The sequence below is a fragment of the Coccomyxa subellipsoidea genome (assembly GCF_000258705.1).
Source record: "Coccomyxa subellipsoidea C-169, whole genome shotgun sequence".
Lineage (NCBI taxonomy): Eukaryota > Viridiplantae > Chlorophyta > Trebouxiophyceae > Coccomyxaceae > Coccomyxa > Coccomyxa subellipsoidea.
This window is the reverse complement of record NW_005178040.1, coordinates 2,866,458-2,892,666: the sequence shown is the minus strand read 5'-3', so window position 1 is coordinate 2,892,666 and position 26,209 is coordinate 2,866,458. Positions and strand designations below refer to the sequence as shown.

Below are 26,209 nucleotides of genomic sequence, written 5' to 3'. Positions count from 1 at the left end.
GCAAATATGAAAGCCTGCCAGAATGAACTTGAATATAGCCGTTGCCTCACACTACCTCTGAATTATACCCACACTGTGATGCAGTACCAAGATACTAGGTCTGCCTTGCTAAGGATCTCAGCCACATGTCACAACTATATCCATTTATAAACAGCGCTCTTTAACAATGCTGCAAATGTACATGCACATTTGCAGCAATGGTACCGCAGTCACCACAGTACGGTACCGGCCGGGCTTCAGAAAATTTGGATCTGGTCCAAAGTTGCCCCTGAACAAATGTGGCTCACGTGCATGGTGGTTCACTACAGTAGCTGATATACTAACTTGGCCCCCACAGTGCAACCCATAAACGTAGCAAATCTCTTGCTGCAATGGATCGTGGTTACATACTGTATTTCACCGTGCAGACATGGGCATCAGGACACAACCATGTAAGTGCGTGTTCTTACGGCAGCAGACACTAGCTGTGGCACTGCAATCCGTAGAGCATCAAAAAAGATCTGCACTGTCTGCAGGTCTAAAGACCAATGGTGCAGTGCAAACTGCTCGTCAACTTCAGCGCTGGTCACTTCTTCTGTAATCTGTCTGCAGGTCTAAAGACCAATGGTGCAGTGCAAACTGCTCGTCAACTTCAGCGCTGGTCACTTCTTCTGTAATGTCTCAAGCTCTGGCCAAGCTTTGCCGAAGCTCTCAAGTCTTCGGGCGCCGGTGCCTCAATCTTCCCCGGAGGACTTCTCATGCAGCAGTACGTACTCCCGGCTGCTGTTGCCAAACTTCAGCAGATCCTGTATGCCACATCAGCCAAAGCGCCTGGGTCCAGTGCAAACGATGCAGCTGAAGATTCTAATGCTAAGGAGGCCTGTGAGGCCTGCCCCTGTGAGGCCTCCTTCTCTACAAGGCAGGAGGCAGAAATACACAACAAGAAATTGAGGCTCAAGACCGTGCGGCTGTACAGTTCAGACTGAGCTCGAGAAAACAGAGAGTCGAGAAAAAGATTATGTTGAAGGATTTTTGACATATGGCCTGTTGACGCGTCGCTAAAAAGAAGAGTAATTGCAAGCAGGGCAAGCAGGGCGATGAGCACTCTGCAATCAAGGCAACATGCACGGCGCTCCGCTAATGAACTCACTCAAGGGCCACAAGCTCAACACGCACGATACCACCCCCCGGAATCACACACGGTCTGTGTCAGCCCTCACCATGTAGCATCCGTTGGGAGAATTGCCCAGTAAGGGGTTGGGGCTCACCTTTTCATATAGCTCGTAGTAGCGCTGGGTTTCTAGGCGCTCCCCATTGAGGAAGCAGCCGTTGGTGGAGCCCAGGTCCATTAGGTAGGGGCGCACATCCGCTGACATCATGCCGTCGGGGCCTTCCTTCTCAGTATACCTGGAGCCAAAGGTTATAAATCAGTTTCCACGACTAGTTCCAAGTAGTTTACAGAGAAACCCGTTGGATCAAGAACAACCCAATTCTGCCAGGTTGGCTTCAGACAGTCTTTACGCCGCAGATCACATAGAAATAGGACAATCGGACTCTAAAACAGTGTGCCAGCTCAGGCTCTCGCATCCTGTCGTTCAAATCAGTAAATTTCTACACGGCGAGGCAGCCATTTCTTGCATCTCCTCGCTGTGGCACTCGCTCTGCCTTGATGTCTGCATTCCCATTCTCTCAAAATTGCACTCTCCCAAGCGAGGCTGTGTCATCAGGGAAATCAGTTGCTGTCATACAGTGTCAACCCTTGGTGGACTATGCTTGGGAAAGTATAGCATATTCGCAGTCGAGAGATGTCCTTGTCACTTTGCACCTTGCTTGTATTCTCTGTGTTTAACTCTGAGACAGTGGTGACCAGTATATGGAAAGTGAAAGGATGGGCATAACAAAAATCGAGGGGCTCGAACAGTCAAGAATTGGCTTATTGGCCAGCTCGAAGGTGCCAGCTCCTTCCAGCTTGCTTTACCCACTGGTGACACTCTCTCAGCTGGATTTTAGTCTCTGCAGACACAAACACATCCAATTCTCCCGTGGGCAGGATCTAATCCAGGCTTCACCTGTACTGCAGCACGGCGTGCTGCTTGCTGCAGGAGGGGTGGTCTGTGGGCACGTCCGCCACGCGGCGTTCCCGTCCAAACAGGTAGCATGACTGCCGGTGAATATACAGCGGCTCCCCGAACGGCTCCCCTGCATAATTCTGACCCTTTAGAGTATTGACCCTCCTTGGTCCGCCCTTCAGCTTAGCTGAATCAGCTAGCCTTGAGGGAGCAACAATGCAGAGCTTCCGTGAGATGTCAATTAGAGTTTAGAGACCTGTTGGGAGCCACCTGAGGCTCATTGATCTTCGATGCAGTTCAATCATCTGCAACTGGTTCCCTATCAAATGCTGCTTTGCGTGCAGGGTGCCTCAAGCTCCAGCAGCACGCGCAGCACGCTTGAGACGACTGCAGACCAAAGCTGAGAGGCATGTGCACACGGAAACGCAGTCACGGCAGGCCACAAGCGCACGCACCGTTCTTGAAGGTGTACAGCCGCCAGCGTAGGCTGGGCTTGCGCGCTTCAGGGGGCTCGTTGTGCAGCATGACAACTCCCCGGACGGTGTTGCTCTCCTCCGCCAGTTTGCCGGACAGCCCAAAGTTCGGCTCCACCTCGACTGCCTCCTTCTGGGGCTCGTCTGGCGGCAGCGCCTGCTCCCGGCTCTGCTGGTTCCAGTCGCGGTCTGCAATGGCAATGTCCTCAGTCAGCCGCAACGTGCACTGGGCAGGGAGTGTTGGGACAGACTGTTCTGCTGAGCACTCTTCTTCAGGAAGCAAGAGGTGGTACGCGGCATGGAAGAGCTCGCATCACAGCGCAAGAGACAGCAGACATGTTCGTTTTGGTAGTTCATACATTCCAAAGTCCACTTGGCACCTGCCGGTTGACACCGTTTTAGACAGGCATAAGGACTGCATTGAACAGAATGCATCATGCAGCGCTGAGGACAGGGTCTCCGAAATCAAGTATTAAATTGAAGAGTTGTTGACAGGGTGAGAGGTGTCACCTTCGCGCCTCGGCGGCGGCTGCGGCGGCGGTCCCGGCAGCGACCGATCGGCGTCGCTCCCCTCCCATCGATTTTCGCGCCCCCGCGGCGGCTTCCCATCGGCTTCCTTCCCACCGTCCTGCGGCTTCTCGTCGGATTTGCTCGGAGGTGGCGGCTTCTCGTCAAAGCGGCTGCGGCCGTCACGCGGCCGCTCTGGCTCCCGTCCATGCCTGCAATAAGGACCAATGAACTGTTGCAAACACCTTCCAATTCACCCCTTTATGCAGCTCAGGTCAGTTGTTTGGTTCTCCTTTCTGTAGTAGGCCAGTCCTTGACAAAAGACAAGCTGACATTCCTGCTTGTTCTTGGGTTTGGCCCGCGCATCAACAGCGCTGCTATTCAAAGATTGCCCCGATAACAGACCTCATTGCAGTCTGCCCTTTTAGGCCCCATGAGCACTTGGCGCTAAACCAAAGTGCCTGCAATAAATGTTGGAGAGCATGCCCGCTGCATGGCAGAACACTAGGGGCCACAAGACTCGGCCCACACCTGCCGCGCTCAGCCTCGCCGTTCTGGCGATGCCTGGGTTCCTCCCCCCGTCTGGGCGGTGGGGAGCGGTCCCCCCGACGGCGGCGATCCGGCGAGTGGGGTTCCCTCCTTCTGCCCGGCGAGCCTGCCCTCCGCCGCGGTGGGCTGCCCTCTCGCTCCCGCCTGGCATGACAAGAGGACGAGTAACTTTCAGCAGGGCCATTTGAGCACCTAAAGCCATTTGAGACTCTCTTTCTTCTGCATGCACCTCCCTTGCTGGAGATAAAGCCAGGTATATCACTGCATGGTGTTGAAGAGATACAAATATTCCGAACTGCAGGCAATAAATGGCACGAAGGTCGGATGTCGGCTGGCTGACTAGCGCTGGGAATCTCAGTATGAGGAGGCTCACCGTGGCGGGCTGATTCTCCTGCGTTTCACAGGCTCAGGGCTTCTGCTTCTGCTGCGGTGTCTCCTGCTCGGCACAGCATCCTTCTGTGGCCTCTGCTTGGGACTGACTTGTTGCCTGCAGCCGCAATCACTGGGTTACAATCAGAAAAATGAGCCAGGTCCTCCACGCGGATCAGGTCCCAATCTTGGACACGTCCATTTTCTAACGTCAACAACGGGTTTCAAGAAAGGTGCATTGCCTTTGAGGGGGTGGTGATCTCTGGGGAGCTGGGCTTCTACTCTGGGATGACGACGAGGAAGATGATGAGCTCCCAGACGTACTTCCGCTATCGCTTGAAGAAGAGCTCGAGGATGACTCTCTGCAAGCACAATACAAATCAGCAGCGATATCAGTATCAAAGCAAGACACGAGGCACAGCATCGAGTGGATTACAAGTTGCCTGGCCAGCTAGCTCATGACAAACACACAAAACCTTGTTCCCTTGTTCCTAATGTCTTATGACTCACCCCTTCTTTGCCATTAAATTGTCGGTGTACTAACCCACCTCACCGTTTGACAGGTGTTTCTTAGCTCGTGCATCTTCCCAATGTGTGTTTCCCTCTCAGAGTTGCATCGCGATTTGTTTATGCCTCTTGCACAAGTAAATGCTCGGCTAAGCAGACGCTGCTTTCTTATTGCAAAGTTCTTTCATGGAGGATGGCCAATGCACCTTGCAGGACGTTGGCAGGGCATAAACATAATCTGGAGTGGCTTCATTTTAGCTGAACGCGCTGTGAAAAAAAGGATGGGTCCATGAAATCTGGTGTCACGTCCGCAATAGCTACTTTATTTCATCAAATAAACCGTTAAGTAAAGTAGCTGACATGGTGTCGGCGTAAAAGAGTTGGAGATCGGCAGGAAGCTGTTGGGCCACAGGGTAAAAGGCACTTTATTATACCATTTGTGAACTGGTGACCTGGGCGCATAAGCAGCACATTGAAGAACGGGGTATCATGTGAAAGCATCAGAGCTCGCGCGATCATGTGAAGCAGCCTGCGTGCGCTCAACTGTCGTGAAGAAGATGTCAAGGACACATAGCACTGGGGCAGCTGCCACTCACGCAGAAAACCAGTAACATGCAGAGAGTGAAAGTATACCGCCTCAACAACGACGGCCTTTGGGATGATAAGGGGACGGGGCACGTTTCAGTGGAGTACCTGGAGGTGGGCATTTAGAGCGCTCTGTGAAAAGCAGTTGGAAGTATGTTCATCGAGGGGCTGTGTGGAATATCATATGAAGCCCGTCATCAACCATAGCAGCTCCTGTTTTGTTTGATGGTCTGCAACATTTTGTTCTGTTATCGCTCAGAGGATCAGCAGCCAGGCTGACAGGGATGTTGGGCAGCGTTCCAGTTCTTGTCTTTTTGCTTTTATTTCTTTCTGCTTGTCTGTATCCTTAGTGTCGTATGCAGTCACAGCTTGCCAGCCATGCTCATAAAATGAAGAGCTTCGAAAGCATCTTGGATTACTCACTTTCACACCTGGCATTCTTCACCTGAGGGCCCCATCTTCGTGCCTGGTGTGCAGCAATCCGATTCCGTCGGACTTGTGGTCATATCGGAAGAGGACACGCACAGGACGCTCCTCATACACAGGATAGTGTGTGAAGACATCTACTTTCGACAGGGCGGTGAGAGCTCCTCTCGCTATGGCTGACAATCCTCATCTGGCAGAATGCTTGAGCAGCACCTGGATAAGCAACTTCAAGGCTAAGGCAGCATCTTTGCATGGCATGGCTTGCTGCAGCAGCTGTCTGGCTATGGCATCTGGAGCGTGAAGGCTTCAGTGACAATTTTTTGGATCTAGTGTCACTGTTCCAGCTGGGTTGACATGAGGGATCCAGTGCCAAGTAAGTATTCTCAAGGGAGACTGCGCACTGACTCACTGTTTGCTCTGATTGCAGAGGACACGATCATCACTTGGTCTGACCCAGAGATTGGAACTGACATTGCCCTCAGTTTCCAGGAGTCTGTGGGATGCAGCTTCATCTGGTGCGCTCTCAAAGCGCTCGGAGACTGCACCGAATTTGCATGTGCAAGTACATAAATATGCTACTGTGGTTCTTGGGTGCATGGAGGCTGAACAGCGCCTAAAATGTCTGCGCCTTCTGCTCTGCAGGGACCAAATACAGCAGGCTCAGCTGCAGATGCAACGGCAGCGGCACCAATGTGAATCTCTCTGATGCACTCAAAGAAGCTCCTCTCAAAAAATCTGTATAAGCAGCTGCTTGCATCGGGATTTAGCTCATGTATGAAGGATTCACTGCGGGTGTATGTGTGAACAGCAGCTGGCACTGCTGAGGCTGGATCAGCGGGTTCACTTTGCTGCCTGCATTTATTGGACTGGGAGATCTGTCGCAAGAAACAGGCAAAGCGTCTCAGCCATAATATGCTCCGTTCATATATTGATGCAAAATAGTAATTGTGTTCTTTTGGGTGCTGCAGCGGAGTTTGGCATGCCCGATGGCACTGGCAGACGAGGCATTGTGGATGAGTTTGAGCAGGCATCCGTGGCCGGAGAGGGTGCGGCTCTCTTTTGCCTCTGCACAAGTCATGAGCAGTACCTGTTGCAGGAACAAAGGCATCCCGAGGAATGCTTGCTTTTGTTTGATTGAAGTCACAATCTTGTCAGACCCGGCGGTCTTCCAGTAAGGTGCTCCGTGTGTGGTCATGTGTTGAGGGGCTCTGTGTGGCGTGTCTGCAGGGGACTTCCCGGAGGGGCCCAATGCCGGGCCTGTGGAGCTGCCGGCAGCTGAGATGGGCAGCCTGCCAGATCTGGCCAAGGTGCGTCTGATTGGGATTAGCAAATTGAGCAGCCATAGCCGATGTCGAAAGCTATCTTTTGACTGGGTAGATCGTGATGGGAAATCTCACACCTGCCAAGTCTTCACTTGCATGCAAGGTTCAGCAGAAGGTGTGGGAGACAGCAGAGGGTGTTGTGCTGAGAGCATTTGCTAAATTTAGCCAACCGCTTCAAGTCAATATTTCTGAATAATACGGAGCTCTCTTGCCATTGCAATATTGCAACGATCATGAAGAGGCGCGGCCAGACCGCCCTGGCAGGAGCTATGAGAGCACTTTTGCGAGGCTGACGGATCATGTCCGGTGCAGATCCTGTCAGAGCTGTCGCCCTTCCAGAGGGACCGCGCAGCCGCGCAGGTGTTGCGGCCGGGGTATATACGAAAACTGCTGGAGATCTTCAGGGTACACATCTTCCTGTCAAGCCCACATGCACTGGTTGTCTCAGAAACCAAAATCCAGCATCCTCCTTGCAACGCCTCCTCTTTGATGTATTGACAGAACCCCAAAAGCCCATCCATGCCTTGTGTACCTCTATACGTGCCGTGTCGAAGTGCTGTCCGTTTTGTACAATCAAAGCTTTCATACACAGGCTGGGTGTGAGCACACCCGTGTGATAGTCTGAGATTTTCTTGGACTGCACTGAATAAGAGCATGCCTTCCTTTTTGCAGCTCGAGACAGCCTTTTAGCAGATAGTATAACTAACGGTATAACAGCTCTTTAAATTTTTCGTGTTGTTGGGTGCAGCAATGTGAAGATTTGGAGGACGAGGAGTCGCTGCGGCACATGTACTTCATCGTGCGGGGGGCCATCATGCTTAACGACGCCGCCCTGCTGGAGGCGTTCCTGTCCGAGGAAAATGTCATGGATACGGTGCGGCCTGGAAACCATGTCCTTCTTATGCCCAGTAAATTCTTTGTAAGTGAGATTTGCATGTAATTTAGGCAATATATCCCTCATGGCTCCCCAAGCTGGTGTCAGGACCCAGGAGGGATGGCAGATTCATACACTGCCTCCCATTGGGTTCTGGCTTCACAGGGCTGCCATCATGTTGCATTAGGAGCTCTTGGCTGACAGCAAACATCACTTTCTCAGCCTCCTGACGCAATGCTTTGTCAGCTTCATTGAAGCCTGATGGGGGGTGGAACATACTTTGCACTTCCTGACCATCTTCTATGCTGCCCTCTTTTCTCGAGGCCACCAGCTGTGGCAGGCTCCGGCCGCCACCCGGTTTACCTTTTACTCGGTTGCATTTCTCACCGCCTATTTAGGCAATCAGCTGGCGGGGCCGGTACAAATACTGAGCACCGTGCCCACAGTTGATCCGGTCTTGCTTGATCTGGGGAGTCCAAAAGGGGTAGGATTGTGGCAGCGTTTTACGCAGCTCGTCATGCAGGACGCGCCTTGCCTCTTGGCAGGAAAAGCGTGTAATATCAATGTTAATTAAGGCAACCCACCTCTTTGATTTCAAATTTTTTCATACCTTGATTGCCTGATCAGGTGGGGGCGCTGGAGTATGATCCGGAGCTGCCGGAGCAGCAGAGGCACCGCGCCTTCCTGCGCGACAAAGTGGTGTTCAAGGAGGTCGTGCCAATCGCAGACCCGGGCCTGCGAGCCAAAATCCACCAGACCTACCGCCTCGCGTACCTCAAAGACGTGGTGCTGCCGCGGGTGCTGGACGATGCCACGTTCGCCACCTTCTCCTCGCTCATCCTCTTCAACAATGTCGAGGTGAGGGTCTTCTTCACTGTGCACATCGCATGTCTAACTCCCTGGATTGTTGCTACCTTGCGCGCATTGTTCATCTTCTCGCCTAGACTGGACTTGGCAACTCCCCAGAATAATGCGACGCCAGTGTCTGCATGTCAGTCTGCCAGAGTATGGCCAAATGAGCACTGCTTTACCACAGATGGCGTCCTTGACCGCACACAGCAGTCTGACATGCAGATCTACCTGATAGCTTTTGGGGGTCTTGTAAATTCTTCAGCATTGACGATGGCCAAAGACTCAGCGCAGTAGGGAACAGCGGCGCTGCAGATGTTGCTGCTCCATGTGTATCAGTGGTTGTGTTGCTCGTGGGTGCCGCATACTGAGGATGAGTCACTGCGTACAGGTGGTTATGGCGCTGCAGAACGACGCGCGTTTCCTGCCGGACCTGTTTGAGCGGCTCAAGGCGACGGGGCCGGGGGACGAGGGGTGGCAGGATCAGGTGGCGTTCCTGCAAGAGCTGACTGGACTGGCCAAGCACCTGCAACAGGGCCACCGCCAGCAGCTGCTTTCCAAGCTCGCCAGCATGGGGCTCTTCGAGGCACGCCCCCTGTTAAATTCCCCTGTCCTCTGCAATCCTCTGGCCTTTCGAAGCAGCGCAAGCCAGACAAAGATGTGACATGCTGAAGGGCTACCCACGAAGACTATGCTTTCCAGACGTCTAATTTGGGCACCGTATTACAGCAAGCATAGCAGGTATGTGCAAGGGGCAAGGCAAGCATGGCTTGGGCAATGGGGCCCCGTAGTCAATTGACTACAAAGAGAGAGGACGTGACCAGCAAAACGATGATCTGCACAGGAGCAGGACACCGTTCTATTGCCTTATCTGTACTCATCTGTTCTGCTGTTTTGGGGGTCACAGGGGCTTCCCTTTGTGACACCAGCTAGTCTGCAGCTGCTTGTTTCGTTAAGCTCTGCTTTTATCCATTTCGCGCGCCACGTCTCTCGTGAAATGTTTCTTCTTACTCTTGCAGGCAATGTCCAGGGCTAACGCTTGCTCGCCCCGCTGGGCAAGTGATCTTCTGTGCGACTGTCTGTGATAAGCAAGCATGCCTCTGAAATTTGTGTCATGCGTATGCTCAGGTGATGATGAGGGTGCTGAAAGACGGCTCAGATGAGTTGAGACAGCGCGCCACAGATGTGCTACTCAGCGCGGTGCAGCACGATGCGACCCCCTTTAGGGACTTCTTCACAAAGCAGCCTGAAACAGACCAGTTCCAGCTGCTTCTAAGGTGACTGACTCCCCGGCCTCGCAACACTCATGCTGTTAATCAGACATTGGAAGCGGCAGCGCATTTGATGTCTTTCATATAGTATCAGAATGCTCACAAAGTGCCTGCATGCCTGATTAACAAATAGCACTGTCCAAGGCTCTGCAGTGCTCTTTGCTTGTTGCATTTGAGCCTGCACACTTGTCATTTTGTGGTGACAGGTTGTGTCTGTTGGATTTTGCAGGCCCTTGTTAAGTGGCGGTGACGTGGGCCTCCAAGAGAGCGTGCTGGAGATCTTGAGAGCGCTGCTGGACCCCTCCACCATGACTCTCAAGGTGGGCTGCAGCAATTGTTGGGGGACCGTGCTTCTTCTCAAGATTAATCCAAGCCAGGCAAAAGCACAATTCATAGTGTCAGATTCTGCTTGGGGGCTTGAACATTGGCCTGACGGAGTTGCATGTCAATTGCACACCTGAGCATGTGTGCGCACGGCAGAAGGTTCCTTCATGCCAAGAGTTAAAGCCCACATGTAGTACCAGAATGACTCTGCCGCCTGAGGCGCTCGCATCCTATTGCTGATCATGCAGTCAAATAGCTTTCTATGCCCAACATCAACTCAATCTGAGGCCACTTCTATCTTTTTCGAGAAGCAGGCTGAGGAGCTCGGCGTTCTTCAAGCAAGGTGATGAAAGCCTCGTGTTGCGCGTGCAGGCAGAGAGCAACCACTTCCTGGAGCTGTTCTACGACAAGTACATAGCCCAGCTCATAGCCGTGCTGTCGGACGCGTGCGAGCCGGGCCGGCAGCAGTCGGACGCGCCCGGCGCCGCCCCCTCGGCCCTCGCGCTCATCGTGGACCTGCTCTGCTTCTGCGTACAACAGCACTCCTACCGCATAAAGTGCGCCCGCAGTCTACCGCTGTCCTCAAGTCTAATCATCAGTGATCTGAATTCTAGCAAAATTGCTGCACTGGAGTTGCTGAGAAAACACTGTCATTGAGAGCCTTGAATCAATCAGTGTGCTTCTTTGCCACCCATTTCCTTTGCTCTAAGGCGCCAAGCGCTGCCGGTTGCGAATTGCTGCAAGCTAGTTTGTGTCACCAAAAACATGCAATAATACTGAAATATGACCAGTACACATGCGTGTGGAGGCAATGCGAACAGCTTGTGGCAAATTGTGCTGATGTGGGTGCATATAGATGAGATAAGGCTAGCGTGATTTTCTGCCTACTCCTCATTGTCTGCAGATGCAGTGTCTGCTGTTTGCAGCATTGCCTAGGCAGCGCTGTTTGCTTGGATCCATTATGAAAGTCCACACTCACATTTTTGCAGGTACTATGTGCTGCGCAACAACGTTGTGGAGAAGGTCCTCAAGTTACTAAACCGGCGTGAGAAGTGGCTGGTGGTGGCGGCCGTGCGGTTCCTGCGAACCTGCATCGGCCTCAAAGACGACTTCTACAACCGCTACCTGGTGCGCTGCTTGTTTTCATCGCAAAGCCTCCGGAATTGGCAGAAAGATCTGTGGGGAAGCTTTCAGCAGCAGTGGGCACTCTGGGGCCTGGAAGTCACACTGGCCTGTGCAGTGGGACACCAGCTGCAATTGGCCCCCAGGGGCACTCATTCAAGCCCCTATAGAAGTTGCACTTGGCCCCCAGGGGCACTCATTCAAGCCCCTATAGAAGTTGGTAAGAAGTGTCCTGCAAAGGCATGCCGGTTTCCAATGCAGATGTGCTCTGTAGACGAGCCCTGCAAAGTGGTCGGGAGGAGAGTAGACCTATTGTTTTACAGTTCCAATGGTGCTGCGTTTCTGGTGTATCTTACCATCCCGCATTTTAGTAGTATCTAACGGCAGGTGCGCGCATGTGCCGCGCAGGTGCGCAACAACCTGTTCGAGCCGGTTTTGGCCACGTTTTTGGCGAATGGCGAGCGCTACAATCTGCTCAACAGCGCGGTGCTGGAGATGGTGGAGTACGTGCGCAAAGAGAACATCAAGCCGCTGATCAGTCACCTGGTGGAGCAGTTTGGGGGGCGCCTGGCCGGCTGCGACTACGTGGACACCTTCCGCAACCTCAAGCTCAAATACGAGCAGAACCAGGTGCGCGCGCATGCATGCATGCAAGGACAGGGGTTACTAATACCCCATTTGTATTTCTTCACACATCCGGGGCAGGGTCTGCAGTGGGGTCCATCCCGAAATGTATGTGAAGCCCAAAAACGAGCAGAATCAGGTGTGCGCATCGGACAGGGGTTTTGAAAACCTCTTTTTAGAGATGTTGGCTGGGGTTGATTAGGTAGATGGCTTACACGTGGCAGGGAGTGGAGTCAAGTCCTTCCCAAGTTGTATGTCAAGCTCTAAAACAACCATTGCCAGGTGTGCGCATGCATGCAAAGACTGTTGGGTTTTCCATGTCACAACATGGGTCTCAGGTCCATAGGTGTGAGTACATATGATGGTGTTGGTCCTTTTAAGGGCTGTTGGCATCCCTCATATTCAGCTCTGCAGCTAGTTTTTGGGGGTACCGTGTGCGGTAGTCGTGGCATTCGTGCCGACAGGACTGATGGTGGCCAGAGCATGAGATTGTTTCTTGAAATTAGTGTCGATGAATGACACCAGTCTCATCCTCCCTTTGTTGGGTCCTGTCAGCAGGGAAGCACGTGGAAGACATTGCAAGGCTCCTTAAATTAAGGCATGGCTTGATGTGTCCACCCCTTTTAGCAAGCACTGCATCAGGGGCTCTCGCAAAAGGGCTCTTGTCCAGTGGTACCCTGTCGTACAACAGCTTTCAGGTTCGCTTGGATTGTCCAGAAGAATTGATTTGTCTGCGCCCTTTCTGAGAGATGTCACGCCTGCAGGAGTGGGGGGCGGCTGGCGAGCACGATGCGCTGCCGACGCCATCAACGGTGGCCGCGCAGCACGCTTTGGCTGAGTCGCGCCAGCGAAGAGACGAGCGCTCACTTGACAAGGGTGCGCCCTTTAATCTAGATCCTTCCAGCTCTCTGATTATCCCTTCAGGCACGTGGGCAAACGGGGTTGAAGTCACCTATAGGTTGCATGATCTGCTGTGGGCTCTGCTATCGAGCAGGCATATGCATGGCTTGCATGTATCATCATCCTGCTTGTATCGTCCTTCTGCTGCTGTGTTGTAAGGGAAAAACAGAGGCTGCCTGAGCATGCAGTCTTGGTGGGATTCACAGCACTGCGAATTTTTCCTATTGCTTATGAGCTGGCAGCGAGAGCAGTGAGGACCTCTCACATTTCCATATTTCTGCAAGACCAGTAGGCTTTATGATTGCAGGCACCAGCGTCACGTTATGCCTTGATTGTAGACTGTAGACCATGGCCTGATCCTCTTGGGCTGCTGCAGACGAGGAGGACTACTTCAGCAAGGAGGACGATGACGAGGATGATGGCAGCGGCGGCGCGGCGGCTGGCGTGAGCGGCCGGGTCGCTAATGGCGTCGCGCATCCCATGGGGTCCGTTACGGGCACCTTCTCGCTTCGCTCCCTGGTTGACTACGACGATGACGAGGACGAGGACACTGCCGACGGCGACAAAGGTGCGCGCCTGTTCACTCCCTTGGATGAGAATTTTGGAAGGTTTGTGTTATGCTGTTGTGTACTGGAAGCACATACCAGAAGCATCCTCCTATAAGCCGTCTGTTCCTTTTGTATCCCCTATTTTGTGTTTTAAGGAATTCATTGCCGGTATAGCCAGGGCGATGTGGCTTGGATAGTCAGTATGTCTGCACAAGATTTTTGCTGTGGTGTTTGCCACAAAAAGGCTGCAAAAAGCAGGTTTTGAATGTACATTGCCATGTGCCCCTGCGCTCGAACATTACCCACAGCAAGAGTGCAAGCGCTGAAGCACGATGTGTCGCTCAGCAGGCATGCAGAAGCGGGGGCCCAAGCCGGCGCGACAGCCCGGCTCGCCACTCAAGCGGCCGCGGCTGTCCATAACCCAGAGCGAGGCCGTTCGGCTCTGGCGCTGTTCGCCCAGATGACGGCTGTGCCTAATTGGCGCTGCCGCCCTGGCCTACAACGGCAATCCCCCCCTCGCCAGATCCGCCAAATTTGGCACCCTCTGCGGCTGTTGCAATGGCGCGCAGTCCCCCGGCAAGGCAGCCGGCCTGCCAAAGATGCAGCCAGGGCAATGCTCTAAGCGAGTGCTGCAGGCAGTTCACATGCAGCAATCTCTGCGCGAGGCTTGTGCGCTGCGCTGTGCACTGCCGGATGTATAGATACTTGCTGCAGCTGCTTGCATTTGCAAGTCAGTCAGGCTGCTGAACAGATTGTGTCAGCTCGCTAAGGCAAGAGAGATTTTAGGGGGGTAGGTTGATGCCAGCTGGATGCGCAAAACACCTTGTTTACATGAGTGGCTCTCTCTGCAGAAATGATGAATGTCTGTACATGTCTGTCATCAGAACGGAGTTTGTATGCTTTCTGGCCAAACGATTGTTGCCAGCAGATCTTTCTCATGTCAATACCTCAAATTTGACAGAGTGCAATAAATCAGACTGTTTTTGCACAACCAACGGTGGGGCCTCAGAGGGTTGTGATACGTGACTTTAGGGAAAGGGCGTCCGGAAGATTAGATGGGATTTCTGCCCAGTCAAAGTCATCACAGATCCTGGAGTGATGAGCACCTGACATCAAGAGCGTCTTGTGCGCGCTGGAATGTGTTGTGTACACTGCTGGTGCCTGCTTCTCATGCCTCATGGCAACGTGCAGCAATCAGAGCGAGCATTCAGCCTGTTGCTGCGCGATTGAATTTTGCACCAGCAGCATTAGGGGTGAAGATGTCGAGCAGAAGTTGCATGCAGACCCAACAGCCTGACAACAATGGACCGGGGGTTCCCATGACCAGGATGCATTTTGGTGAGGTTGTTCAAATGTGTAAATTAGCCGACATCCTTGAAACAGGCTGCTTACAAGATCACGCTGGTTTTTCTGAGTATAGCCTGTGAAGAGTCTATCAACCATCTGTTCCACTGTGATCGTGTGAAAGTAGTAAAGACTCGAACACAGAGCACTTATTTTGATCATAAGATGTTGCATACGCCATGTAAACCATCACAGCACGGAATTAAACTGCTCCCTAGTCAAGAGTTTGGCTTGACAGGTTTTGCAAGCTGCTCTCTCAAAGATTTGCTGAATTTGTCGCTAAGGCTGTCATCGTCCCAGTCCCGTTCCCATAGCCCGGCATTCTTGGGATCCTCCTGCTGCTCTGTCCAATCTGTCCACAGTCCACAGAAAATCAGCGATGTGCACGTTGAGGACACTGATGGTGAACTAGAGAAGACCAGATAAACAGCTTCGCTGCTGACCCTCATAGTCAAATTCTTCGAATTCATCGTCCTCCACTGCAAGCTTGCTCTGTTTCGGTGGCTGTGCCATATGGCTGCACTGTATAATTGATTTCAAGGCCAGATGAACTTGTAACAGATGGTAAGGAAAGTCCCGAAGGTTTGTGCTGGTCGATCCCAGCACAATTTCGTCTTTGCTGATTGACGAGCTTGCAGTGGTCAAGGTTATGAATTTGATAGTAGATGTTTGATAGGATCATCTCTCCAGCGAGACACCTGCTGGGAACTGCGCAGCTGACGTCACCCAACTACCCAAGGATGAAGGCCAGTTGAGCATGGAAGAAGCCAGATATTTCGATGTAACAGGCAATGGACATTGATAATTCTGACAGTCCCACACGTATTCAGTCTTTCGATTGTGGTAGCATGGTGATCGACAACGATTGGGCCAATGCCATGCCTTGGTCGGCCACTCTAGCACAGCCAATGGCCGCCTATCATTACTGTGCAGTACTATAAGCATAGATACTAGACATGTCAGCAAGCATGAGGCTAGCTCATACATGTTTGAGGATAAAGGTGTCTCTCCTACCATGCCTGCGTCAGTGGAGGTGCATGTCAACTGCTATGGGGGCCTCCCCTGCTAATGCGGCTCCCACTGCTTCCCTGCAGAGAAGACAGAAAATTTCAGGTCTCCCTGTTGTTTACCATGAGGTAGGAACCTAATGTGCTATTTCATCTTCATGCAGCACTCGTTGCACACTGGTCTCATGCTCAAACAAGCTCCAGCGCCCCACTTCAGTATGACAAGTTGTGCATGCATGCGACTAACGCCAAAAAGGGCGTGAGGTTCCACAGAATGATATAAAAATGCCATGTGCAGGCGTACAGTGCTCCTCAGCTGCCACCTGGCCACCGATTCCCCATGGTGCGCATCTGCTCTGTACCATTTTATGCGGCAGATCACCTTGTGACAATTTTCGCGGTTCTCATGTGCATGTGCATGCAGGGGGTGTTCAGAAGGATCTATGAAACATTACTGGATGATGGGATCATCACAGAAGAGCAGGCATGCCACAACTATCTGGCACCTTTGCAGCAAACATCTGTGTTTTTGTCGACCAACCTTGCACTGTACCTCACCTGACATCCATAAGGAAGCCGGGTCTGCCAACCGCAGGTGCATGTTCCAGACGAGCTTCCCACCCATGAGACGCTGCAATTGGTGAGCCCTGCTGCAACGTGCCCAAACACAGTGCCAGCTTGCACCTATCAGTTCCCATGCATACTCCTGCACTGTGATTTTTGCAGTCCTACGTTATCATTGTATCTAGCAGGAAGCTGAGCAACTAGAGTGGTGCGGACTTAGGGACTTGCTAGGAGAATTCCTGGTCTTCAATCTACATCCATCTGTGAGTTTGCTGTCGATTTGGGCTCCCCAGCCCCTGTATTTGCAGCTTGAATGCTATTTGGGCAGGCCATAACATGATTGGACCAACATTGCCAGGTGCTCCTCTAGATTTGGCAGCCTCATACACTCATGCACGCTGACAGTATCATGTAATGCAAGGCTTTGACAGCGGCAAATGGAGGGCTGACGGCGGTGGCAGGTGCACACTGCAGAATTTGTGGACAGCTTCACTGGAGGAACGTTGGACGAGGCTCGCATGAAGCGGATCGGCTTTGGGGATGTCACGCGGAGCCCTGTGCTCATAGAGAGGACTCTCGCCGAAGTTGCAGGTGCATTTGTGACACAACCCACGCACTGCCTCCCTTGCTCCCTGACTTGCTGTCAATGCGCTCGTCTACACCTTTCTCAGCGTGCCAGATCTGCTTCTATCTCCTGCAATCCACACAGCACCTGCAAGGCACGTGCCAGCCTGTCCCCAACTCCACAATTCCCCACAAACCCCTTGAAGCAGTGAAATCACTAGTACCTCCCCGATCTCCGCCCGCGCCACGCTCGTGCACATGTACCGGGCAGCACACAGAGATAAGAGGACAGGCTGATGCAGCCTCAGTGTCTCAGGTTCTTGCAAGAATCGCATCTGGTTCATGCAGGAATCAAAGGCATTGACGCTGCAGCTGCCCATCCAACTTGTTTCTGCTGTGCGTCTCCCTGTCTGAATCTTGACATGTTTTCTTGTATACAACAATGTGCCAGCTGTTAGTTGTGACCCATGACCCCAGCCGAACAGTGGCGTTTGATAGTTTTGGCATCTTTGAGGGCACGTGTGGCAGTATCATTAGATGTGCGGGATTTTGCAGACGTCGTCGCCAATTACAAATGTTTCGAATTTGAAATTGAATCTCCCGCGCCTGTTCAGGCACGCTGCTGACGGCGCGGCTGGCGCTGCGCCACGGCCTGGCATGCAACACAGCGGGGGGCACGCACCACGCGTTCCCTGACAGCGGCTCGGGCTTCTGCATACTCAACGACCTGGCCGTCACGGCTGCCGTTTTATTGGAGGAAGCTCGCGTCGAGCGCGTGCTCATTCTGGACCTGGACGTGCACCAGGTGAGTAGGGTCCTGTTCCTGACCGGGTTGCTGCAGAGGAGTTCAAACGGTATAACATGCCGGTCATGCGCTTTGAGAATTGTGTTCTGAGTGAAAGAGGACAGGAGTGTCCAAGGTATTGCATGCACGCATGGTTGCAAAAATGCTATCCTGAGGGGTTCAAAAACCACTTTCAGCTGTCTGCTTCCAGTACACAACGTTGTTTCCGAGCTTTGAAACTCTAGGAAGCCTCAAAATGGGAGCTGACCCGTCTGACTTGGGCTCTTGATGAATTTTCTGCCACTGCAAATGCAGGGAGACGGGACGGCACTCATGTTTCAGGATGAGCCACGCGTGTTTACAATGAGCGTGCATGGCGAAAGCAATTTTCCGGCGCGCAAGCAGCGCAGCGACCTGGACGTGCCCCTGCCAGATGGCACTGCTGATGACGAGTACCTCAGGTTAGTCACCGCTGACTCATCCATGACGCCACTTCTACACTGTCGGCAGCATGTGACGCTCTGCATACTACAGTTTGCAAGGTGCTTTTCAAGGGAATGTGGAATATTCTAGGAACACTCTCGAAGCACAATAGCACGGCTGTGCATTCTCTCTGGATTGATTAGCGCAGAAGCAGGTGCCGATATCACGGAGCAGATGCTGCTGTGAAGCTGCTGTGACAGGCATGTGCTGGAACAGAGCATGAGCAGTTGCTTTCAATCAAATCAGCTTTGGGTGGAAGAGCCGGATGCACCTGGCCTTTTCCTGGGTATATGCAGAGGCTCCCAGATCCTTCATGCTTGAACACAAGGGAGTGAGAGGTGTGCCCAATGCTGTGTGCAGGGTGTTGGGGGAGATGCTGCCGCCAGTGCTGAGCTGCTTCCAGCCAGATCTGGTGCTGTACGACGCTGGAGTGGACCCCCACAAGGATGACTCACTCGGCAAACTGGCGCTGACAGACCAGGGGCTGCTGCGCCGCGAGCTGCAGGTGTATTTTGCTCTTCATGATGAAATTACACGTGCCAATCTGCCTGGTGATGCTTTGACGTGCGTAATGGCTTTGCTGCCTTGCCGTGCACCTCTGAAGCCTGTTCCTAGCTACTCACAGCCATGATCGCTGACTTCAGAAGCAGCTACAGCAAGACAGTCTGTATCGATGCGTGCAGCTGTGCTGGCAAAGGGCTCGCCAGCACATTTGCTGTGCTTTGATATCTGGGGATGCATCGCGCAAGAAACAGATTGCTTGTGATGTGGCAGGTGCTGGATACCTGCCTAGCAGCGGACATTCCTGTGGCCGGCTATGTGGGCGGCGGATACAGCCCAGACTTGAATGTCCTTGCGAGGCGGCACACCTTGCTCCACCGAGCGGCATCTGAAATGTGGGATTCTTATGAGCTTGGCAGCAGGGAGTCCATGCCTGAGTAGCATAGCGGGCAGCGCAGAGCAACGGCCGCAGTCGCCGATAGGGATGTAGAATTGAGTCTGGAGGTGGACATCTCCAGGTAAACCTTGGAATAATAAGCGAGCTCAAAACGGTGAAGGCTCTTGACTGGCTTGCAGAAAAGGGGGCGAAGGGAAACCAAACGAAGTGTCAAGAGTTCACAAGGGGCTGATTGATAGGGTGGTGTGCGTGTGTGATAGCAGACGTGACCAGGGGGTCGATTAGGAGAATGGAGATGAAGACTGAAGATGCATGGTCCTGCCCTTATAGCTTCCGGCTTCCGTGCAGCTGGAAGCTGCAAATGCAGCATCAATAGCACACTGTTCGACAGCTGTGGCTGAAATAGTGATGCAAAATTAAGCTCGTAGATATTCATCAAGCAGACATTCCCGCTGTCATACCTGCAACGCCTTTGTGCCGCTCCAACAACCACTTAGGTGACATCCGAACAAGCAAGCCCAAGTTTCGTAGAGCCTGTATTGCTTTGTAAATCCTGCAAAATCTCCTCTCTCTCTTGAATAGGGCTACTGAGCATGTTTATATGCGTCTCACATGCCCAGCCTGATATGCGAAGCCTGCCTAGGGCAGTGAGAGGCTAGCTAGCCGCTGGACGACTCTTGGCAGAGGGCAATTGCATCTGTCATTCATGTCCACTTTAATTGATTCGTCGTAACGCAACTACTAAAGGAGGCAGGGAGCGTTTTCTGGCCCCAACGTCCGTGAGTAAGCCGAACTGTGCGTGGGACGTGAGTCAGCAAGACGCAGGCATATGAGGCAAAATCTAGAGCAGCACTTGAGTGTGATTTTGCCTCAGACCAGATTTTGCTGCGTATCGCAGAAATCTTTCACTGACATCAGTTGTGCATCTGCAGGACAAGCCGAGATGACTGCATCCAGGTCCCATGCGCTGTTCGCCATGTGGGCTGTGGTGATGCTGGCTGCCACCATGCAGGCTTCAGGCATCCGCAACCTGCTGCAGCCGCCGCAGTATAAGCGCCTTGCAACCCAGTTGCCAGACCTCATCTCACAATCACTGCCCCATCAGATAAGGCAGAGGGGCTGTCAAGACGTTGCAGAGTGTCTTTTGTAATTTATGCTGCTGGAAGCAAAATGTTCGTTCGCCTAAAGTGTGTACAATTGTATCTTGGACTTGTTGAGAATGAGCCGATTGATCCAATCACAAAGCCAGCAGCAGCATCTCAAGTTGCAGCACTGAGCAGATGCGTCTCTTGCAAGGGGTGCTTCAATTAGCAAGTTGACACCTGACGCGTCTCGTTGAGGGACAGAAATGCAAAAAGCATGAGAACAATGATTTCATGCTCTTCTGTATGCATGCAGATAATTGCTCGACGCAATACGAATTAGAGTTAGCATCCCACTGCCCCCACGATGGCCAGACCTACCAGGTCCGTTGCAAAGTGTTGCTATAACATCACTTACTTGACACACCCTTATGTCTAATGCAAACAGATGTGTCCTTTGCGAAGTACAGCCCCCATTTCAGCTCTGATTAGATGCTTGCACCCAGGGCATGGAAATCTACTAGTGTACACTCAGGGGGCTCCTTGCTCTGTGTGTGTAATTGAGCTGTCCAGTGCTATGCGATGTCATTACTCGGCGAGCATAGCATTGCATGCTCCCTGCACTTCCTGCGTCTGCAGGGCGTGGACAATCTGATCCCTGCTGTACTTGCTCGTGCAAACTTTGATGTTGTCTCAGGTGTGCGAGGCTGGGTCCGCAATGGGAGGATGCAAGCTTGTCTCTGGTGGCCCCTGGCCCTTTCCTGGCGTCTGCAGGGCCAGTTGTCTTTTCCACTCCACATAGGTGCTGGTGCGTGTCAATCATTCACAAGTTATCGGCTCTCCCATGCTTGAAGCGGTCAAGTGCCAGCGCTGTCCACAGAGGGCATTGCTGAGCCAAAGTATTGAAGCACATTACCTAGCTGCGCCGTGAAGCAAATAGCATGTATGGTTTACACATCTGTGAATGTGATTGCTGATATGCAGATCGTGAATTTGTCAGATAAAAATGTGAGTGCCCTGCTCCATGATTAGTACCATGAGGTGCCGACGATGTTACGGCAAGAAGCAACGCTCTAGAACCGGGGCATCTGAAGTAGTGTGAACCTTCTTTCATATAATATGTAAATAGCTGCAATGTTTATCGAGCCATTGCCCATGTGCGTACCATCTCTAGTTGCCCTGAGGCATCCCTGTGTCTGCAACTCCTTGAAATGAACCTGCCCCACCTAGAGGTAGAACTGGTGTGTGAAGTGCGGTGATTACATATGCATCAGTGCTGTAAGAATATTGAATATAAATACCTGGCCAGAGCACAACCAGATGGTCTGGTCTCTCAAAAGACGGTCAAAGGGCACACTCGCTTGCCCCAATAGCTTGTATAGAGTTGCTCCAGTGGTTTCTTCTAGCGACAGCGCTCTGGTCCTTCTTTGACTGCCCTATTGTCTTGAAAGCAACTTCTGTCAAAGGATTTGCTGCCACAATGCCAAGCGGCTTGCAACAGCTGGCAGGACTGATCTGCTGGACAGGATGACCAGAGGCACAACTTCTGCTTTGCATTCTTCCAGAATGCTGACCACAGCAATGTTATAAATGCGTGCCTCTGGGGTGTCTTGGATGGCTTTTGAGGCTCCTCAGCATCGGCATCGGCCTCAGCCTCAGCCTGCTGGGCCTTGCGCTTGGCTGCCTTGAGGTCGGCCACCCGCACTGCGCCGAACCAATTGCCTGCGCAGACAGCTGCGCAGCAACTGCCTCAATCAGCATGAAGCATCATCCATAGCTTGGTGTAGCCTGCATGGCAATCCCATCTGTAGTGCCCTGCGTGTGTGCTTCCCATACAGACATGGCTCGCATCTGCAGGCATACTGACATCCCTGGCATGCCAGTAACAGACTTCCCTGACGCACGCTTCATCAATTCAGCAAGCACCAGCCTTGCAAGCTGGCTATCAATTGACTAACAGCTGCAGCTGTTGCCAATGAAGCTTGCACCGCCGTGACCCTCTTCTGCTGCAGATCCTCCAATCCTGCCAGCCACTGATGCTTCCACCAGTACTACCACACCAGTATAATGGGCATTTTTGGGGTCCTGTTCAGCGCCGTTTCGAACCTACATGCATTATTCCACCAGTGGCATTATCTGGGCGCCGGAGCAATTCCGGTGGCAGCGGCAGCCGAGCGCGCCATGAGATCGTGGTATGCCCCCGCCCGCTGCTTCCTGTAGGAGCTGTACGGGTCCTCCCCCCCGCCGCCACCGCCACCGCCACCACCGCCGTTGCCACCGCCGCCACCGAGGCTCCCTCGCTGGGGGGACCCCCCGCCACCGCTCCCACCGCCGCTGCCGTAGCCGAGGCCGGCTGCGCGCGGCTCGTCCCGGCCGATCCTTCCGCCTGCAACAGTATAGTATTTACACGATTTGAACCATATGGGGACAGCTTATCAAGGCCATCTGCAGGTCATTCAGTGTCCCCTGTGCTGCCTCAGCAAGGTGACACGCGCAAGGATAGCAAGCTGAGACCCGTTTCAGTCAACCTTAGAACGGAGATACTTGTAAAGTGAGCAGAGAGAATGACTGTTTGCTGCACGTCTTACAGATCCCCCCAATGCAGGGATTCCCCATACAATTTTAGCGGCAATCCGGAAGCAGGTCCAGGGGCATCTCATGCACTCTGGAAACTCCAGAGACTTTGTGCGCTCCTATTCGACCATATTGGTCTGGGGCAAAGATCAGCAAAGATCAGCACCAACAAGAACAGCACCAGGGTAACCCAAACTTCAGATGAGTTTTTTACAAGAAAAACCAGGGCTTGCCTGATCTGGCGAAGCTGCCGTCGTTGAATTCTGGCCCGCTCTTGCGCTGCGATGCGGCAGACGTCTCTGGCTCGAGGCCGTCCCTGATGCGCTGCCGGCGTCGCTCCTCCTCCAGCTGCGCTCTCGTCACCCCCGGCCGATAATCCTGGGGACATGAAGCAGATTAATCAATGAAACCTGCATCACCCCCCGCCAATAATTCTGGGGAGATAAGGCAGGGCACTCAGCAAGGGTTACCGCCCACTGCGCATTCGCTTGTGCTAGCGAGGGATGGCACACTTGCTTGACATCTGCACAGAAATTCTCTTAATGCAGCAATTCATCAGAAAGAGTGATGAACAATTATTGACTGAAGAAGGATGTATCTTGTCAGAGAACATGCCATTGACTGAGGTGATATAATGAAATTTGACAAATCCACGTGCAGAGAATGAGAGGCTACGGAAGGGAATGTCACCTTGAGCTCTGCGTTGAATTTGTCGATGCGCGATGTCAGGTACGCGTCAGGTTCCTGCGCTGGTGGCAGGCCGGCTTGTTCTATGTCCAGGGGGCTGAGGGGGGAATATGGGGGGTCTGTCAGGTTTTTCTCGCGCACAAGGGTTGGAATGAGGCCCGGTGGAAATGACATGGGGTCGTAGGGCTCTTTCTGGGGAGGCACTGCACATCAGAGGGCACAATATCAGTGATGGTTAAAGATCAAGTTTTCATGATAAATCATGGACGCTTTATTTGATTAGCTCAAGATCTCAATACAAAAGCTGGTTGGACCACCACACTATGATGATGATGACCAGCCACCAGGCATGCAGAGCCTGCAGCCTGAAGAATGCCAACAGTGTTTCATTTTTGGAATTTCTAGCCTGTGGCACCATTACAAGGATTGGGCTTGCCTGCTGGAACGGGGGTGGGTGGCACGTTAGGAGGTGGGTACATGAACGCCGCCGGGGGGAGGCCCGCCACCGGTGGGAAGGCCGGACCCCCCGGTGGGGGGAACGCTGCTCCGGGGAACGGCTGCGGAGGCGGCTGCTGCCACCCTGGCGCTCCTGGGACAAGACAGACAACATTGAATATTTCTGAGACTGGCATGTCAATTTCTGTTACATTTTTCCCTCTATCGATGCTTGCAGAGATTGCTACTTTGCATTCATGTTGCCTACCATTTCCCATGCCTTTCCCCAAGGACATGTGAGGCTCAAGACATGCGAGGCTGAGTGAAGGTCAGCTCTGAGGCATGGCGTGCGAAATAGATGACTTGTGACTGACCTGATGCGTTGCCCCATCTGGACGGCCGCTGGTGGGCGTCCGGCGGAGGGAACCCCGGATATGCTGGCGGCGGCATCTGCTGCTGCAGCATGTCCCATGACCCCTGAAGAACGTTTCAATTTTCTTTGAAGATTACCATACACTTATATACGTACATACAGTTCGGTAGATGACAGCCGCCAGGCCCTTTGATGTAAATATTGTGGCTTGTTGGTAGTGTTGAGGCAGCTAGACTGAGACTACAGCATTGCTCACCAGAAGCTTCACTATTGCACCTGAAGATCAAGTAAGGGCACTCCTCTAAACAGAGCAGATCAAGATGGCGTCGTACCGGGGGAGCGCCGCCGTAGGGTGCCCCCGAGAAGGGCGGCTGCTGGGTAGCTTCCGGGAAGGCGGGGGGTCCGCCGCTCGGATGGGCCATCCACGGCTGGCTCTGCTGTGGGTAGGGCTGCTGGAATCCCTGCACCGCAGACCAGCTCAAACCAACTGCCTCAGCTGTCTTGCCTGTACCAGCTGCGCGCTGCACACACCTTATGATGAACACCCGGAACATCCTCACGATGGCAATGGCGCAGCTCCAGCGGCAGGGTCTCAAGCTACAATGCATGCCGACAAGTGTGAGACAAAAAGGAGTAGGAAGCTGCGCGCACCTGCATCGGCGGAGCGGCTGACGGGCCGGAGAGCGTCTTTCTGAGCTCGGCCACGGTTGCCATGCTGTACACCTGGCGCTCGCCCCAGTAGTCCACGATGGATGACAGGCGCTGAATCACCTGCCACAGCACCGCCATGTCACACAGGGTGAATACTCTCTGTCTTTACCCGTAGAGCCGCATAAGTAGAGCGCTCCGCAAGCATCATTACTACCGAGACCAAAACCATACGTCGAACTTCGCTGGGAAGACACGCCACAAGCCACAGGCCTTGGCTTCAAGCGTAAGAAGGGTGAATCACCTCGGGAGCATATCCACCCTTGCTGGCGGCGGCTGACAGCATGAGCGGCAGCACAGGCCTGAAAGCCTGCACGATGGGATCTGCGCTCTCTGGCTTTCCCTCCCCACGCTGGGCCTGCCTGCATGTACAGTCACAAACTCTTCAGGAGCCAGAGTAATGACCATTCCTCCACAACACTTGCCAACCAGGCAGATGACAACCCTTGGATGAGAAGACTACAGGGATTGCAGAACCTTTCCGCTTTGCAGAAGTGCAGACTTCTTAAGAATCTGTGTTTTGAGCATTTGAAGTGCTAGGGAGGTTCATGCGCACCCTTTCAGCAGGACATCATTGGCGAGGTACAGGATATGCAGCTGGCTGTCGTAGGAGGCCGCCTTGGACATGTGATCTGCCATCATGGCAGCCATGCCGGCTGCGTGGGGGGCACACGCCATGAACCAATCCTTGGACGCCCTGATCGAGTCCTGGAAAGAGAAGTTACCCATAAGGAACCAACCAACTGCCTCATGTACATATCGAGAGAAACGCATAGATGGAAAGATGATGACGGCGACGATCAATGTAATAGCACACACGTCTGGCAAAAGCTAATGTCACACTGAACCTACATGAAAGCAATCTTGATTTACAGGAGGACAGTATAGCTGGGATATTCCAGCTGTGTCCCAGCGGTGTTCAAGAATTCCCAAGAACACCCCGCCCCCGAGACTTGTGATCTTTCAAACGGCACTACTTTGTCAGGTTGCATGCAAGAAAGAGCTACATTCAGAGGTGAAGGGAATATTTAATACCTTTGAGCCGTTTAGCGCTGCTAGCACTTGGGAGAAGCCTCCAGCGACCTCGGGTGGAAGGGCTGCTTTGGGTGCCTGCAACTGCTGCGAGGGATTCTGCGCAGCGAAGCCCTGAGGGACAAGAGGCTTATCTGCGAGGTGGAAGACGTCTTCAGCCCTGCTCATCGCATTTGCTGATATCTGCCCTGACAGAGCAAGCTCAACGTGTACGCAGCATGAGCTGGGATTCATACAGTCTTGGGAGTTGGGGAGGCCTACCGACAGGGAGATTGTACAGGGTGCAGTACAAAATCCATCGCCAATAGTCTGAGCCCTCTCCTGCATTGAGGAAAAGGTACTCTACATTTCCTGCCTGCTTCGTTCGCATCAGATC

At 53.0% G+C, this 26,209-nt stretch overlaps 5 protein-coding genes across 5 annotated transcripts; 2 read left to right on the top strand and 3 right to left on the bottom strand.

Annotated features, from left to right (window-relative positions):
• Nucleotides 1–713: 713 nt before the first annotated feature.
• Nucleotides 714–2,711, bottom strand: COCSUDRAFT_12693 (SMAD/FHA domain-containing protein; the record flags this gene model as incomplete). Its single annotated transcript, XM_005650688.1, has 4 exons — nt 714–785; nt 1,248–1,386; nt 2,049–2,178; nt 2,504–2,711. Coding segments are annotated over 4 exons (549 nt in total), but the record flags the coding sequence as incomplete, so codon positions are not given.
• Nucleotides 2,712–5,818: 3,107 nt separating this feature from the next.
• Nucleotides 5,819–14,839, top strand: COCSUDRAFT_46531 (DUF625-domain-containing protein; the record flags this gene model as incomplete). The annotated part of the gene is made up of 15 exons (XM_005650687.1): nt 5,819–5,837; nt 6,433–6,510; nt 6,692–6,771; nt 7,099–7,191; nt 7,535–7,660; nt 8,288–8,518; nt 8,901–8,996; nt 9,638–9,786; nt 10,010–10,100; nt 10,477–10,661; nt 11,094–11,232; nt 11,635–11,856; nt 12,615–12,726; nt 13,127–13,318; nt 13,647–14,839. 15 exons carry the CDS (start codon nt 5,819–5,821, stop codon nt 13,760–13,762), a joined length of 1,929 nt encoding a protein of 642 aa, XP_005650744.1. The 3' UTR covers nt 13,763–14,839.
• A 21-nt stretch (nt 14,840–14,860) lies between these two features.
• Nucleotides 14,861–15,155, bottom strand: COCSUDRAFT_35581 (hypothetical protein; the record flags this gene model as incomplete). The annotated part of the gene is made up of 2 exons (XM_005650686.1): nt 14,861–14,994; nt 15,086–15,155. 2 exons carry the CDS (start codon nt 15,153–15,155, stop codon nt 14,861–14,863), a joined length of 204 nt encoding a protein of 67 aa, XP_005650743.1.
• Nucleotides 15,156–15,691: 536 nt separating this feature from the next.
• On the top strand, nt 15,692–18,986 carry COCSUDRAFT_13112 (histone deacetylase; the record flags this gene model as incomplete). The annotated part of the gene is made up of 8 exons (XM_005650685.1): nt 15,692–15,778; nt 15,948–16,034; nt 16,245–16,289; nt 16,675–16,804; nt 17,392–17,582; nt 17,877–18,022; nt 18,405–18,549; nt 18,819–18,986. The coding sequence occupies 8 exons, from the start codon at nt 15,692–15,694 to the stop codon at nt 18,984–18,986; spliced, it is 999 nt and encodes a 332-aa protein (XP_005650742.1).
• Nucleotides 18,987–22,156: 3,170 nt separating this feature from the next.
• Nucleotides 22,157–26,001, bottom strand: COCSUDRAFT_61184 (hypothetical protein; the record flags this gene model as incomplete). The annotated part of the gene is made up of 10 exons (XM_005650684.1): nt 22,157–22,403; nt 22,822–22,976; nt 23,289–23,488; nt 23,707–23,874; nt 24,095–24,197; nt 24,426–24,554; nt 24,745–24,864; nt 25,046–25,163; nt 25,358–25,509; nt 25,837–26,001. 10 exons carry the CDS (start codon nt 25,999–26,001, stop codon nt 22,157–22,159), a joined length of 1,557 nt encoding a protein of 518 aa, XP_005650741.1.
• Nucleotides 26,002–26,209: the final 208 nt, after the last annotated feature.